Source organism: Camellia sinensis, chromosome 6 (genome assembly GCF_055761805.1).
Source record: "Camellia sinensis isolate YWXY chromosome 6, ASM5576180v1, whole genome shotgun sequence".
Taxonomy (NCBI): domain Eukaryota; kingdom Viridiplantae; phylum Streptophyta; class Magnoliopsida; order Ericales; family Theaceae; genus Camellia; species Camellia sinensis.
Genome location: NC_138966.1, coordinates 68,786,267 through 68,802,842, shown reverse-complemented (window position 1 = coordinate 68,802,842; position 16,576 = coordinate 68,786,267). Strand labels below are relative to the sequence as shown.

At 37.0% G+C, this 16,576-nt stretch overlaps 1 protein-coding gene across 1 annotated transcript; it reads left to right on the top strand.

Annotated features, from left to right (window-relative positions):
• Positions 1 to 5,176: 5,176 nt before the first annotated feature.
• Positions 5,177 to 10,648, top strand: LOC145793350 (uncharacterized). The gene is made up of 4 exons (XM_082876160.1): positions 5,177 to 6,912; positions 7,401 to 10,100; positions 10,168 to 10,379; positions 10,563 to 10,648. Exons 1-4 carry the CDS (start codon positions 5,177 to 5,179, stop codon positions 10,646 to 10,648), a joined length of 4,734 nt encoding a protein of 1,577 aa, XP_082732286.1.
• Positions 10,649 to 16,576: the final 5,928 nt, after the last annotated feature.

The window sequence follows — 16,576 nt, the reverse complement described above, 5'->3', positions numbered from 1 at the left end:
TTATTTTCTAGCTCTCATGAAGAATGTTCCACGATAACCTTCTCTGTCCTTGTCCATCCTTCTCTATTTTGTTCTATGAAGTAATTAGCTTAGGCCACTAAATGATTCATTAGCTTAGGTGGGAAGTTTAACTCAAACTACCCTTGCTCAGCGTTTAGGAAAAATAATTTTCTCAGTAACTGTAGCTTAACGATATTAGTTTAACATAAGCACCTCATTTAAGGTTTTCTAAATTACTTAAGTGTTCAAATCTCAGGCACAAAAGGATGAATTCGAATTCCCTTCCTATTTCTCCTTCTTTTCTCTAACTTTCTCTTCAAGATCTCAAGAGGAACGTTTCTCTCTAGCTTTCTCTGTCCTTCTACATCTTTCTCTATTTAATATAACCACAACATTTAAGGTTTTCTAAATCACCAAAGTGTTCAATTCTCAAGTCCAAAAGGATGAATTTGAATTCCCTTTGATTTTTCTTCCTATTTCTCTTTCTTTTCTCTAACTTTGTCTTCTAGCTCTCATGAAGAATGTTTCTATCTGACCTTCTTCGTCCATGTCCGTACTTCTCTATTTTGTTCTAGCAACTAACTAGGTTAGGTCACCAGCTGATTCATTAGCTTAGTTGGGAAGTTTAACTCAAACTAACCTTGAATAGCTTCTAGGAAAGAGAATTTTCTGAGTAAATTGTAGCTTAACGATATTAGTTTAACTTAAGCACCTCATTCAATCCTTCTCACTCACCCAAGTGTTGAACTCTCAAGTCCATAAGGATGAATTTGAATTCCATTTGATTTTCTACTCTTCATTTATTTTTTTTATATTTTTTTGTAACTTTCTCTTCTAGCTCTCAAGAAGAAAGTTTCTATCTAACTTTTTCCATCCTTCTCCATCCTCCATTTGGTTTTAGGCACTAATTAACTTAGACAACTAATTGTTTCTGTAGTAAGCTTAAGTGGCCCTGTTTAACTCAAACTAACCTTCTTTAGCCTCTAAGAACGAGAATTTCTGGATTAACTGGGGCTTAAAGATATTAGTTTTAACTTAAGCACCTTATTTAAGGTTTTCAAAGTCACCTAAGTGTTCAATTCTCAAGTGCAAAAGGGTGAATTTGAATTCCTTTTGATTTTCTTCCAATTTCTCTTTTCTTTCATCTAACTTTCCCTTCTAGCTCTCGTGAAGAATGTTTCTCTCTAACCTTCTCCGTCATTCTCCATCCTTCTCTATTTTGTACAAGGAACTAATTAACTTAGGTCACCAACTGATTCATTAGCTTAAGTGGGAAGTTTAACTCAAACTAACCTTGAACAGCCTCTAGGAAAGAGAATTTTCTGTGTAATTGTAGCTTAACGATTTGAGTTTAACTTATGAACCAGATTCAAGGTTAATTATTCACCCAAAAAAGTGTTGAATTCTTAAGTCCACAAGCATGAATTTGAATTCCCTTCGATTTTATTCATAATTCTCTTTTATTTCTATAACTGTCTTTTTTAGCTCTGAAGAAGAAAGTTTCTCCCTTACTTTCTTCGTCCTTCTACATCCTTCTCTATTTTATTCTAGGAACTAATTAGCATAGGCCACTAATGGTTTCATTAGCTTAAGTGGCCAAGTTTAGCTCAAACTAACCATCTTTTTTTTGCTACCATCTTTACACTCTAAGAAGGAGAATTTTCAATGTAATATAAGCTTAACGATCTTGGTTTAGCTTAAACACCTTATTTAAGGTTTTCGAAACCACCAAGTGTTCAATTCTCAAGTCCAAACGAATGAATTTGATTTCCCTTTAATTTTCTTCCTATTTCTCTTTTGTTTCTCTAACTTTCTCTTGTTGCTCTCAAGAAGAATGTTTCTCTCTAACTTTCTTCGTCCTTCTTCATCGTTCTCTATTTTGTTCTAGGAACTAATTAGCCTAGGCCACTAATTGTTTCATTAGCTTAAGTGGCAAAGTTTAACTCAAGCTAGCCTTGCATAGCCGCTAGGAACGAGAATTTTATGAGTGATCGTAGCTTAATGATATTAGTTCAACCTAAGCACCTTATTTAAGGTCTTCTTAAACACCCAAGTGTTCAATTCTAAAGTCCAAAAGGATGAACTTCAATTCCCTTTTATTTTTTTCCTATATCTCTTTCCTTTCCCCAAGTTTCTCTTCCTGCTCTCAAGAAGAATGTTTCTCTCTAACTTTCTCCATACTTCTCCATCCTTCCCTATTTTGTTCTAGGAACTAATTAGCTTAGGCCACTAATTGCTTCATTAGCTTAGGTAAGAACGAGAATTTTCGGATTAACTGGAGCTTAATGACATTAGTTTAACTTAAGCACATTGTTTAATGTGTTCTAAATCACCAAAGTGTTCAATTCTCAAGTCAAAAATGATGAATTTGAATTCCCTTTGATTTTCATCCTATTTCTCTTTCTTTTCTCGGACTTTATTTTCTAGCTCTCATGAAGAATGTTCCACGATAACCTTCTCTGTCCTTGTCCATCCTTCTCTATTTTGTTCTATGAAGTAATTAGCTTAGGCCACTAAATGATTCATTAGCTTAGGTGGGAAGTTTAACTCAAACTACCCTTGCTCAGCGTTTAGGAAAAATAATTTTCTCAGTAACTGTAGCTTAACGATATTAGTTTAACATAAGCACCTCATTTAAGGTTTTCTAAATTACTTAAGTGTTCAAATCTCAGGCACAAAAGGATGAATTCGAATTCCCTTCCTATTTCTCCTTCTTTTCTCTAACTTTCTCTTCAAGATCTCAAGAGGAACGTTTCTCTCTAGCTTTCTCTGTCCTTCTACATCTTTCTCTATTTAATATAACCACAACATTTAAGGTTTTCTAAATCACCAAAGTGTTCAATTCTCAAGTCCAAAAGGATGAATTTGAATTCCCTTTGATTTTTCTTCCTATTTCTCTTTCTTTTCTCTAACTTTGTCTTCTAGCTCTCATGAAGAATGTTTCTATCTGACCTTCTTCGTCCATGTCCGTACTTCTCTATTTTGTTCTAGCAACTAACTAGGTTAGGTCACCAGCTGATTCATTAGCTTAGTTGGGAAGTTTAACTCAAACTAACCTTGAATAGCTTCTAGGAAAGAGAATTTTCTGAGTAAATTGTAGCTTAACGATATTAGTTTAACTTAAGCACCTCATTCAATCCTTCTCACTCACCCAAGTGTTGAACTCTCAAGTCCATAAGGATGAATTTGAATTCCATTTGATTTTCTACTCTTCATTTATTTTTTTTATATTTTTTTGTAACTTTCTCTTCTAGCTCTCAAGAAGAAAGTTTCTATCTAACTTTTTCCATCCTTCTCCATCCTCCATTTGGTTTTAGGCACTAATTAACTTAGACAACTAATTGTTTCTGTAGTAAGCTTAAGTGGCCCTGTTTAACTCAAACTAACCTTCTTTAGCCTCTAAGAACGAGAATTTCTGGATTAACTGGGGCTTAAAGATATTAGTTTTAACTTAAGCACCTTATTTAAGGTTTTCAAAGTCACCTAAGTGTTCAATTCTCAAGTGCAAAAGGGTGAATTTGAATTCCTTTTGATTTTCTTCCAATTTCTCTTTTCTTTCATCTAACTTTCCCTTCTAGCTCTCGTGAAGAATGTTTCTCTCTAACCTTCTCCGTCATTCTCCATCCTTCTCTATTTTGTACAAGGAACTAATTAACTTAGGTCACCAACTGATTCATTAGCTTAAGTGGGAAGTTTAACTCAAACTAACCTTGAACAGCCTCTAGGAAAGAGAATTTTCTGTGTAATTGTAGCTTAACGATTTGAGTTTAACTTATGAACCAGATTCAAGGTTAATTATTCACCCAAAAAAGTGTTGAATTCTTAAGTCCACAAGCATGAATTTGAATTCCCTTCGATTTTATTCATAATTCTCTTTTATTTCTATAACTGTCTTTTTTAGCTCTGAAGAAGAAAGTTTCTCCCTTACTTTCTTCGTCCTTCTACATCCTTCTCTATTTTATTCTAGGAACTAATTAGCATAGGCCACTAATGGTTTCATTAGCTTAAGTGGCCAAGTTTAGCTCAAACTAACCATCTTTTTTTTGCTACCATCTTTACACTCTAAGAAGGAGAATTTTCAATGTAATATAAGCTTAACGATCTTGGTTTAGCTTAAACACCTTATTTAAGGTTTTCGAAACCACCAAGTGTTCAATTCTCAAGTCCAAACGAATGAATTTGATTTCCCTTTAATTTTCTTCCTATTTCTCTTTTGTTTCTCTAACTTTCTCTTGTTGCTCTCAAGAAGAATGTTTCTCTCTAACTTTCTTCGTCCTTCTTCATCGTTCTCTATTTTGTTCTAGGAACTAATTAGCCTAGGCCACTAATTGTTTCATTAGCTTAAGTGGCAAAGTTTAACTCAAGCTAGCCTTGCATAGCCGCTAGGAACGAGAATTTTATGAGTGATCGTAGCTTAATGATATTAGTTCAACCTAAGCACCTTATTTAAGGTCTTCTTAAACACCCAAGTGTTCAATTCTAAAGTCCAAAAGGATGAACTTCAATTCCCTTTGATTTTTTTCCTATATCTCTTTCCTTTCCCCAAGTTTCTCTTCCCGCTCTCAAGAAGAATGTTTCTCTCTAACTTTCTCCATACTTCTCCATCCTTCCCTATTTTGTTCTAGGAACTAATTAGCTTAGGCCACTAATTGCTTCATTAGCTTAGGTAAGAACGAGAATTTTCGGATTAACTGGAGCTTAATGACATTAGTTTAACTTAAGCACATTGTTTAATGTGTTCTAAATCACCAAAGTGTTCAATTCTCAAGTCAAAAATGATGAATTTGAATTCCCTTTGATTTTCATCCTATTTCTCTTTCTTTTCTCGGACTTTATTTTCTAGCTCTCATGAAGAATGTTCCACGATAACCTTCTCTGTCCTTGTCCATCCTTCTCTATTTTGTTCTATGAAGTAATTAGCTTAGGCCACTAAATGATTCATTAGCTTAGGTGGGAAGTTTAACTCAAACTACCCTTGCTCAGCGTTTAGGAAAAATAATTTTCTCAGTAACTGTAGCTTAACGATATTAGTTTAACATAAGCACCTCATTTAAGGTTTTCTAAATTACTTAAGTGTTCAAATTACTTAAGTGTTCAAATCTTAGAGAGAGAAGCTCTGACATCTCTCTAGAAAACCTTTCGTTTTCTAGGGTTTCAATCCCTCATTGAATTCTCGATGTCCGATCTTAACTCCATCAATCCAACATTTAATGAGCCTGCAGTGAGGAGTCCGGTTAGGGCTCGAAGTGTTGAAACCAGAAATATCCCAAATACCCAAATCATGAAAGATCTGAGCGACACAGCCAGAAACAACCAAACCACGAACCCTAACATTCAAGCCGATCCTTCTCAAACTATGGATCTTCAAATGATTGCCGATCGCCTGCAAAGGATGAAGAACCCTGAACCGAGAGAGTCGGAGCCCAAATCACCAGCTGTATCTAACCCAAGCCCTAGATGGGCTATAGAGATGGAAAAGGAAGATGAAACTTTTAGGAACATTCCTGATAGCTTGGAGATCGCGAGATCTAGGGTCGATGGTAGGAAAGCTCAGACCCTCCAACCAGATCCATCGTTCAACCCAGAAGGTCCTAATGAACCAAAAACCCTAGATGAGGGTGATCACTACGATCCTAAGAGTAGAGGAGGGGGTACAAGCTACAGAGGAGGCCGGGGCGGAAGAGGCCAAGGAGGAGGCAGAGGGCAAGGGATGGATTCTGGAACATCGAAATCATGGGCTGAAGTAGCTGCAAATCCGGATCGTTCATGTCTTCCGCTGAGGTATATCCCTCCTTCAGTTAATAATGATTTTATCAGTGTAGATCTCCCCCCTAGACCACACCCGTTGGAAAAATGGGACTCTTGCTTAGTAGGGTATTTTATCGACAAGGGGGTTGCTTTCAATTATATGAGGAATACAGCTTTTAGTCTGTGGAAGAACAAAGGCCTTAAGGAGGTTTTGGCGAATGGAGAGGGTTTCATTTTCTTCATATTTGAAAGTCCCAACTGTTGCAGTGAGGTCCTTGAGGGGGGACCGTGGTATATAGGAGGATTCCACCTTATTCTCAAAAAATGGACTAGGATGATGAGACTGACAAAGGATAAAATACAGAAAGTCCCTGTGTGGGTCAAATTCTTCAATATTCCGTTGGAATACTGGGATAGCGATGGGCTGAGTAGAATAGCTAGTGCAGTTGGAACCCCCCTCTTCACTGATCACCTTACAGTGAAAGGAACTAGAGTAGCCTTTGCCCGTATCTGTGTGGAAGTGGATGCAAGTGCCAAACAACCTCCATCATTTCCAGTTAAATGTGGAGAAGAGCAAGTGATAATTCAGGTGGAGTATCAGGGTCTCCCCACAAAATGTGAACACTGTTTGGTTTTTGGGCATGACACTAATAAGTGTGTTACGACCCAAGTGGCTAAACTAGTGAACCTCCAGAAAGAAACAGAGAACAACCCAGATCCAGGGTGGAGCACTGTTCTGGCCAAGGGTAAAAGGAAAGTGGGTAATCAAGATCCAATTGAGGAAGATATGGAAGGCAAGTTGGCTAGTAGTTCTGAAGAAGAGGCAGCAAATCCTTCTCAGAATACCTGTCAAGATCTGTCTGAAAATAATTCACCCACTGATATGGTTATTATTACAAGCTCGGAGAAGCAGGCTACAACCCTTGATAAAAACACCATTACACATGCAGATGCTACAAACACTGAGGATGGACTAGCAAAGATCAAACAACACCTGCTGGATATTACCAAGCTAGCCCTCCCAGGGGAAACGAAACTTCTGGAGAAAGTGGAGAATCTGAAAACTGATGTGAACAGTCCACGAGCCACTCCTGATGCATATCTTGCAAGTTCTACCACCAGCAAATCTTCTGGCAAGGGAAAAAGCCAGAAGAAGAAAAAAAGGTAACCTCTGTTATCCTGGGTTGAGAGTTACTACTTTTTGTTATCCATGTCTTTTAAAATAGCTTCTTGGAATATTAGAGGGTTCAATGACTCCTCTAGGCATAAAGAAATGAGAAACTTTTTGATTAAAGAAGAAATTAAGGTCATGGGTATTTTGGAGACCAAAATAAAAGCTATAAATGAAAACAATGTTTTCTCATCTTGCATGAGCAACTGGTCTTTTTTGACTAACTCTCAACCTAATAAACCTGGTAGAATTTGTGTGCTTTGGGACCCAACTTTTTGTGATGTCACCTTGGTTAATTTGTCTGACCAGCATATGCTCTGTGAAATAAATGACCTATCTCAAGCCAAGATTTTCAAAACCTGTTTTGTCTATGCCGAGAATTGTAGTATTTTGCGGAAAAAGTTTCTTGACCAAATGCTCAGTCTTTCCAACCTTTATTCTGATGCCCCCTAACCTTTCTTGGTGATTTCAATGCCATCAGATACAGTTATGAAAAGTTTGGGGGGTCTCTCCTGTGGAACAGTGAGAAAGAGGTTTTTAATTCTTACATTCTCAATGCTGAGCTTGTTGACCTTTCATATGGTGGTTGTCAATTTACTTGGGCGAATAAGAGGACTAGGGGGGATTACATTGCCACTAAGATTGATAGAGTTTTGGTCAATGAGTCTTGGATTGACCAATTCCCTGTCTCTAATGCTATGTTTCTCCCTTCTAGTATCTCCGATCACACGCCAGTTGTTGTCAGTGTCTCTGGTAAGGCCCAATCCTTCAAAAAACCCTTTAAATATTTTGATTTCTGGGCTGAGCATAAGGATTTTCTTCCCAAAGTGGCCCAGGACTGGAATCAGTATATTAGAGGCGTCCCTATGTTTAGAATCTGTCAGAAACTCCGCAGCCTTAAACCTATCCTTAAATCCTTAAATAAGAAAGAGTTTAGTGACATTTCAACTCGAGTTTTGGCCTCTAAAGCTGAGCTTGATTCCATCCAATGGAAACTTGACAAAGATCCTTGCAATAGCTCTTTTCAGCTCCTTGAGAGGAACTTGTTTAAAAAATATGTGGATCTTAGTGCTGTGGAGGAGAAATTGGCTCATCAAAAATCTAGAGTCCAATGGCTTGGTCTGGGTGATAAGAATAGCAGGTTCTTCTTTAGGTCTGTGAAGAGTAACATCAATAGAGGGAAAATTCTCAATGTTGAGATGGAGGATGGGAGGGTTTCAACTAATTCTGAGGAAACCCAAGGGGCTTTTATTGATTATTTTTCTAAACTTTTTGGCACTCCATCACAGAACAATCATAGAGGCACCACGAGAGTTCATGATCTGATTAAAGCTAGGGTCACTCACGACCAAGCTATTAAGATGGCCAGTCCTGTTTCTGATAAGGAAATCAAGGATGTTTTTTGGTCCCTGAAAACCAATAAGGCCCCTGGCCCTGATGGTTATTCAGCTGGTTTCTTTAAAAGCACGTGGAGTATTGTTGGTAAAGACATAACCCAGGCCATAAGAGCCTTCTTTGAATCTGGGAAACTTCTGTCTGAAATCAACAACACTACAATTGTGCTCATTCCGAAAGTTCCTAATCCGGTAAAAGTTGGTGACTATAGGCCAATCTCCTGCTGTAATACAATTTATAAATGTATTGCTAAAATTATAGCCAACAGAATTAAAGGGGTTCTTCCTAACCTCATTGATCCTGTTCAATCTGCCTTCGTGCAAGGTAGGAGAATCTCGGATAACATTTTCTTATCTCAGGAAATCATGAGAGGCTATCATAGGAACTCCCCTGTTCCTAAATGTACCATGAAAGTTGATATAATGAAAGCCTATGACACTGTCAAATGGGAGTTTATCATTGACATTCTTACTGCTATGGGCTTTCCTCAAATTGTGATCACCTGGATCAAAGCTTGCATAACTAGTCCATCCTTTTCCATATGTATTAATGGTAGCCTTCATGGCTATTTCAAAGGTGCTAGAGGACTAAGGCAAGGAGATCCTCTGTCTCCTTATCTGTTCGTCTTAGCTATGGAGATTTTGGCTAGAATTATGGAGGAAAAGTCTAAGAATCCTCTATTCAAATTTCATTGGAGATGTGAGAAAACCAAAATTGTTAACCTTTGCTTTGCTGATGACCTTATGATTTTTAGTAAGGGTGATACTAACACTGTTCGTTTGATTATGGAAGGATTGAATGAGTTTAGTGCTCTTTCTGGCCTCACCCCGAATCCTAGCAAGAGTAATATCTATTTCTCTGGCTGCTCTGAGGAGTTAAGGGCCAGTATCCTTCACATTGCTACTTTCTCTGAGGGTATGCTCCCCGTCAAATACCTTGGAGTGCCTCTCATTACCACTAAGTTGAAAGCCACTGACTGTAAACTTCTGGTTGAGAGGATCACTAAGAGGATTAGTAGCTGGACCAATAAACTTTTATCTTATGCGGGTAGGGCCCAGCTCATCCAAACCATCTTATTCTCTATGCAAGTTTATTGGTCATCTCTATTCATCTTACCTAAGAAAGTTATTAAGGAGATTGAGAGCCTCCTTAGAGCTTTCCTATGGTCTGGTACTGATCTTCGTAAGCATAGTGCGAAGATTGCTTGGGATAAAGTCTGTGTCCCTAAGAAAGAGGGTGGCCTGGGGTTCAAATCTATGGAGGTTTGGAACAAGGCTGCCATTGCTAAACATGTATGGTTTTTGTTCTCTGGAGGGGAAAAGTCTATGTGGTGCCAATGGGTCAAAATCTATCTCATAAAGGGTAAATGCTTCTGGAAAATTAAAACTCCTAATGACCCTTCTTGGGTTTGGAGGAAAATCCTTTCTCTCAGGCCAGCAATTCACCCTCTTATTAAACATAGGATTGGTGATGGCCAGAACACCTTCTTGTGGTATGACAATTGGCACCACCTTGGCCCTATCTGGGAAAGATATGGTGACAGAATCATGTATGACTCTGGCTTAAATGGGGAGTCCAAAGTCAGTAAAATTATAGTTGGGAACTCTTGGCATTGGCCTTTTCCCAACTCCTGGGATCTCAGGGAATTAACTTCCCAAATCCCCAACAATTGCCCTCCTAACCCCTTGGAGAGGGATACCACTATCTGGGCTCTCAACCCTGATGGTGCCTTCACAATTAAGTCTGCTTGGGATCTGTGGAGATACAAGCAAGATTCGGTGCCTTGGTATAACCTTGTCTGGGGCCATGCAGCCCAAAGTTAGCTTCATTGTTTGGCTGGCTATCTATGGCAGGCTGAATACTAGTGATAGACTCCAATTATTTGGAATCCCTTCTAGTCCTACATGCCCATTTTGTCTTGATTTAACTGAAAGCCATCCACACCTCTTCTTCGAGTGTAGTTTCACATCCAGAATTTGGCATGTCATGCAAGGTAAGTGTAATGTGCAATGGCAGCAGGTCTCTTGGCCTGAGACTGTTATTATTGTCGACAGAGAGAGCAAAGGTAAGTCCATGAAATCCATCATCACTAGACTTTCTTTTCTCACAACTGTATATCATATTTGGCTTGAAAGAAACAATAGAGTTTTTAACAAAGAATATAAACCTGTAGAGGTTATCATCAAATCTATTGTACTTATGGTAAGAAATAGAATGTTATCTGTTAGCAACATTCCTATTGCAACAGGTGATGATTGGTTCCTTGATCAATGGAACCTCCCTAGATCCATTCTGAAGCCCCATCTCTACAATGGTGGGAGGACCACGGAGTGATGTGAGTTCAGTATATTGTGGGTTGAGTGGATGTGAGTCTAACATGGAGTGTTTATCTAACTAGCTGTTAAATGTGTAGGTGTGATCTCTTGAAGATGAATACTATTTGTGGGTCGAGTGTGGTGAGACATATAGTCACTAGTTCCTCGAAATCTGTGGGTTGAGTGAACTTAGAATCTATATGTTTTACAAGCTAACCACTATATATAGTGTATCTTTACTGCAGATTAAGGAAGCTTTATCCGAGTGTGGTGAGATTCAATACTGTGGGTCGAGTGTAGTGAGATCAAAATTTGAGAGAATCTACTTCTGACTTGGTTACTTAATTCTGTGGGTTGAGTGACTTTAGAATCTATATGTTTTACAAGCTAACCACTAAATATATTGTATCTTTACTGCAGATCCGAGTGTGGTGAGATTCAATACTGTGGGTCGAGTGAAGTGAGATCAAAATTGAGAGAATCTACTTCTGACTTGGTTACTTAATTCTCATGATTTCTATCTTCTGTTACTCATTGGCAGGTCATTCTATTATGTTTAGCCTGCACACGCAAATGCAGTGGAAAATCTCGGGGCCTGTTAAATCTATGGGTTGTTCTACCTTAGGGATTTGTCATTTAAAGCTGCAGTGGAAACTCTCGGGATTAGTCATCTAAAAGCTGTCGTGTGAAATTCCAAATCAATGGGTATGGCTGCTCTATGCGCCTTCCAAAATTGCTGAATGTTCAGAAGCTGTTTTAATTTACTGTTTGTAACTATTTAAATCATACTCATTTTGGCCTACTCTAGTGGGATGTACTAGAGAATATAGTTGGGTTTACCATAGTTTTAGATGTTGGGTACATACAGCAGATAACTTCTCTGCACATCTTAGGCCTTTGGCTTATTCCCTTTCGGCCTCCTCTGCGGATTTGATGTCTTTGTTGTCTGTTTTGAATTTTGGCAGCCTTTGTTGATGTATGGCTGTTCCAGGTTGTTTTGTCTTTTAGCTCCTTCACTTATGTTCGTCTTCTATTTCTCTTCGAGATAGGTTTTGAACATTGTGTGTATGGTTCCTTTTGTCTTGTTCTTCGTGGTTTTTGCCTATTTGTATAGCTCTGTAGGTCCTGGGGCATGCCCCTTGTATCTTTGTATATCTTGCTGTTTTATTTATGTCTTATTCACCCAAAAAAAAAAAAAAATCTCAGGCACAAAAGGATGAATTCGAATTCCCTTCCTATTTCTCCTTCTTTTCTCTAACTTTCTCTTCAAGATCTCAAGAGGAACGTTTCTCTCTAGCTTTCTCTGTCCTTCTACATCTTTCTCTATTTAATATAACCACAACATTTAAGGTTTTCTAAATCACCAAAGTGTTCAATTCTCAAGTCCAAAAGGATGAATTTGAATTCCCTTTGATTTTTCTTCCTATTTCTCTTTCTTTTCTCTAACTTTGTCTTCTAGCTCTCATGAAGAATGTTTCTATCTGACCTTCTTCGTCCATGTCCGTACTTCTCTATTTTGTTCTAGCAACTAACTAGGTTAGGTCACCAGCTGATTCATTAGCTTAGTTGGGAAGTTTAACTCAAACTAACCTTCAATAGCTTCTAGGAAAGAGAATTTTCTGAGTAAATTGTAGCTTAACGATATTAGTTTAACTTAAGCACCTCATTCAATCCTTCTCACTCACCCAAGTGTTGAACTCTCAAGTCCATAAGGATGAATTTGAATTCCATTTGATTTTCTACTCTTCATTTATTTTTTTTATATTTTTTTGTAACTTTCTCTTCTAGCTCTCAAGAAGAAAGTTTCTATCTAACTTTTTCCATCCTTCTCCATCCTCCATTTGGTTTTAGGCACTAATTAACTTAGACAACTAATTGTTTCTGTAGTAAGCTTAAGTGGCCCTGTTTAACTCAAACTAACCTTCTTTAGCCTCTAAGAACGAGAATTTCTGGATTAACTGGGGCTTAAAGATATTAGTTTTAACTTAAGCACCTTATTTAAGGTTTTCAAAGTCACCTAAGTGTTCAATTCTCAAGTGCAAAAGGGTGAATTTGAATTCCTTTTGATTTTCTTCCAATTTCTCTTTTCTTTCATCTAACTTTCCCTTCTAGCTCTCGTGAAGAATGTTTCTCTCTAACCTTCTCCGTCATTCTCCATCCTTCTCTATTTTGTACAAGGAACTAATTAACTTAGGTCACCAACTGATTCATTAGCTTAAGTGGGAAGTTTAACTCAAACTAACCTTGAACAGCCTCTAGGAAAGAGAATTTTCTGTGTAATTGTAGCTTAACGATTTGAGTTTAACTTATGAACCAGATTCAAGGTTAATTATTCACCCAAAAAAGTGTTGAATTCTTAAGTCCACAAGCATGAATTTGAATTCCCTTCGATTTTATTCATAATTCTCTTTTATTTCTATAACTGTCTTTTTTAGCTCTGAAGAAGAAAGTTTCTCCCTTACTTTCTTCGTCCTTCTACATCCTTCTCTATTTTATTCTAGGAACTAATTAGCATAGGCCACTAATGGTTTCATTAGCTTAAGTGGCCAAGTTTAGCTCAAACTAACCATCTTTTTTTTGGGGTGAATAAACTAACCATCTTTACACTCTAAGAAGGAGAATTTTCAATGTAATATAAGCTTAACGATCTTGGTTTAGCTTAAACACCTTATTTAAGGTTTTCGAAACCACCAAGTGTTCAATTCTCAAGTCCAAACGAATGAATTTGATTTCCCTTTAATTTTCTTCCTATTTCTCTTTTGTTTCTCTAACTTTCTCTTGTTGCTCTCAAGAAGAATGTTTCTCTCTAACTTTCTTCGTCCTTCTTCATCGTTCTCTATTTTGTTCTAGGAACTAATTAGCCTAGGCCACTAATTGTTTCATTAGCTTAAGTGGCAAAGTTTAACTCAAGCTAGCCTTGCATAGCCGCTAGGAACGAGAATTTTATGAGTGATCGTAGCTTAATGATATTAGTTCAACCTAAGCACCTTATTTAAGGTCTTCTTAAACACCCAAGTGTTCAATTCTAAAGTCCAAAAGGATGAACTTCAATTCCCTTTTATTTTTTTCCTATATCTCTTTCCTTTCCCCAAGTTTCTCTTCCTGCTCTCAAGAAGAATGTTTCTCTCTAACTTTCTCCATACTTCTCCATCCTTCCCTATTTTGTTCTAGGAACTAATTAGCTTAGGCCACTAATTGCTTCATTAGCTTAGGTAAGAACGAGAATTTTCGGATTAACTGGAGCTTAATGACATTAGTTTAACTTAAGCACATTGTTTAATGTGTTCTAAATCACCAAAGTGTTCAATTCTCAAGTCAAAAATGATGAATTTGAATTCCCTTTGATTTTCATCCTATTTCTCTTTCTTTTCTCGGACTTTATTTTCTAGCTCTCATGAAGAATGTTCCACGATAACCTTCTCTGTCCTTGTCCATCCTTCTCTATTTTGTTCTATGAAGTAATTAGCTTAGGCCACTAAATGATTCATTAGCTTAGGTGGGAAGTTTAACTCAAACTACCCTTGCTCAGCGTTTAGGAAAAATAATTTTCTCAGTAACTGTAGCTTAACGATATTAGTTTAACATAAGCACCTCATTTAAGGTTTTCTAAATTACTTAAGTGTTCAAATCTCAGGCACAAAAGGATGAATTCGAATTCCCTTCCTATTTCTCCTTCTTTTCTCTAACTTTCTCTTCAAGATCTCAAGAGGAACGTTTCTCTCTAGCTTTCTCTGTCCTTCTACATCTTTCTCTATTTAATATAACCACAACATTTAAGGTTTTCTAAATCACCAAAGTGTTCAATTCTCAAGTCCAAAAGGATGAATTTGAATTCCCTTTGATTTTTCTTCCTATTTCTCTTTCTTTTCTCTAACTTTGTCTTCTAGCTCTCATGAAGAATGTTTCTATCTGACCTTCTTCGTCCATGTCCGTACTTCTCTATTTTGTTCTAGCAACTAACTAGGTTAGGTCACCAGCTGATTCATTAGCTTAGTTGGGAAGTTTAACTCAAACTAACCTTCAATAGCTTCTAGGAAAGAGAATTTTCTGAGTAAATTGTAGCTTAACGATATTAGTTTAACTTAAGCACCTCATTCAATCCTTCTCACTCACCCAAGTGTTGAACTCTCAAGTCCATAAGGATGAATTTGAATTCCATTTGATTTTCTACTCTTCATTTATTTTTTTTATATTTTTTTGTAACTTTCTCTTCTAGCTCTCAAGAAGAAAGTTTCTATCTAACTTTTTCCATCCTTCTCCATCCTCCATTTGGTTTTAGGCACTAATTAACTTAGACAACTAATTGTTTCTGTAGTAAGCTTAAGTGGCCCTGTTTAACTCAAACTAACCTTCTTTAGCCTCTAAGAACGAGAATTTCTGGATTAACTGGGGCTTAAAGATATTAGTTTTAACTTAAGCACCTTATTTAAGGTTTTCAAAGTCACCTAAGTGTTCAATTCTCAAGTGCAAAAGGGTGAATTTGAATTCCTTTTGATTTTCTTCCAATTTCTCTTTTCTTTCATCTAACTTTCCCTTCTAGCTCTCGTGAAGAATGTTTCTCTCTAACCTTCTCCGTCATTCTCCATCCTTCTCTATTTTGTACAAGGAACTAATTAACTTAGGTCACCAACTGATTCATTAGCTTAAGTGGGAAGTTTAACTCAAACTAACCTTGAACAGCCTCTAGGAAAGAGAATTTTCTGTGTAATTGTAGCTTAACGATTTGAGTTTAACTTATGAACCAGATTCAAGGTTAATTATTCACCCAAAAAAGTGTTGAATTCTTAAGTCCACAAGCATGAATTTGAATTCCCTTCGATTTTATTCATAATTCTCTTTTATTTCTATAACTGTCTTTTTTAGCTCTGAAGAAGAAAGTTTCTCCCTTACTTTCTTCGTCCTTCTACATCCTTCTCTATTTTATTCTAGGAACTAATTAGCATAGGCCACTAATGGTTTCATTAGCTTAAGTGGCCAAGTTTAGCTCAAACTAACCATCTTTTTTTTGGGGTGAATAAACTAACCATCTTTACACTCTAAGAAGGAGAATTTTCAATGTAATATAAGCTTAACGATCTTGGTTTAGCTTAAACACCTTATTTAAGGTTTTTGAAACCACCAAGTGTTCAATTCTCAAGTCCAAACGAATGAATTTGATTTCCCTTTAATTTTCTTCCTATTTCTCTTTTGTTTCTCTAACTTTCTCTTGTTGCTCTCAAGAAGAATGTTTCTCTCTAACTTTCTTCGTCCTTCTTCATCGTTCTCTATTTTGTTCTAGGAACTAATTAGCCTAGGCCACTAATTGTTTCATTAGCTTAAGTGGCAAAGTTTAACTCAAGCTAGCCTTGCATAGCCGCTAGGAACGAGAATTTTATGAGTGATCGTAGCTTAATGATATTAGTTCAACCTAAGCACCTTATTTAAGGTCTTCTTAAACACCCAAGTGTTCAATTCTAAAGTCCAAAAGGATGAACTTCAATTCCCTTTGATTTTTTTCCTATATCTCTTTCCTTTCCCCAAGTTTCTCTTCCTGCTCTCAAGAAGAATGTTTCTCTCTAACTTTCTCCATACTTCTCCATCCTTCCCTATTTTGTTCTAGGAACTAATTAGCTTAGGCCACTAATTGCTTCATTAGCTTAGGTAAGAACGAGAATTTTCGGATTAACTGGAGCTTAATGACATTAGTTTAACTTAAGCACATTGTTTAATGTGTTCTAAATCACCAAAGTGTTCAATTCTCAAGTCAAAAATGATGAATTTGAATTCCCTTTGATTTTCATCCTATTTCTCTTTCTTTTCTCGGACTTTATTTTCTAGCTCTCATGAAGAATGTTCCACACGATAACCTTCTCTGTCCTTGTCCATCCTTCTCTATTTTGTTCTATGAAGTAATTAGCTTAGGCCACTAAATGATTCATTAGCTTAGGTGGGAAGTTTAACTCAAACT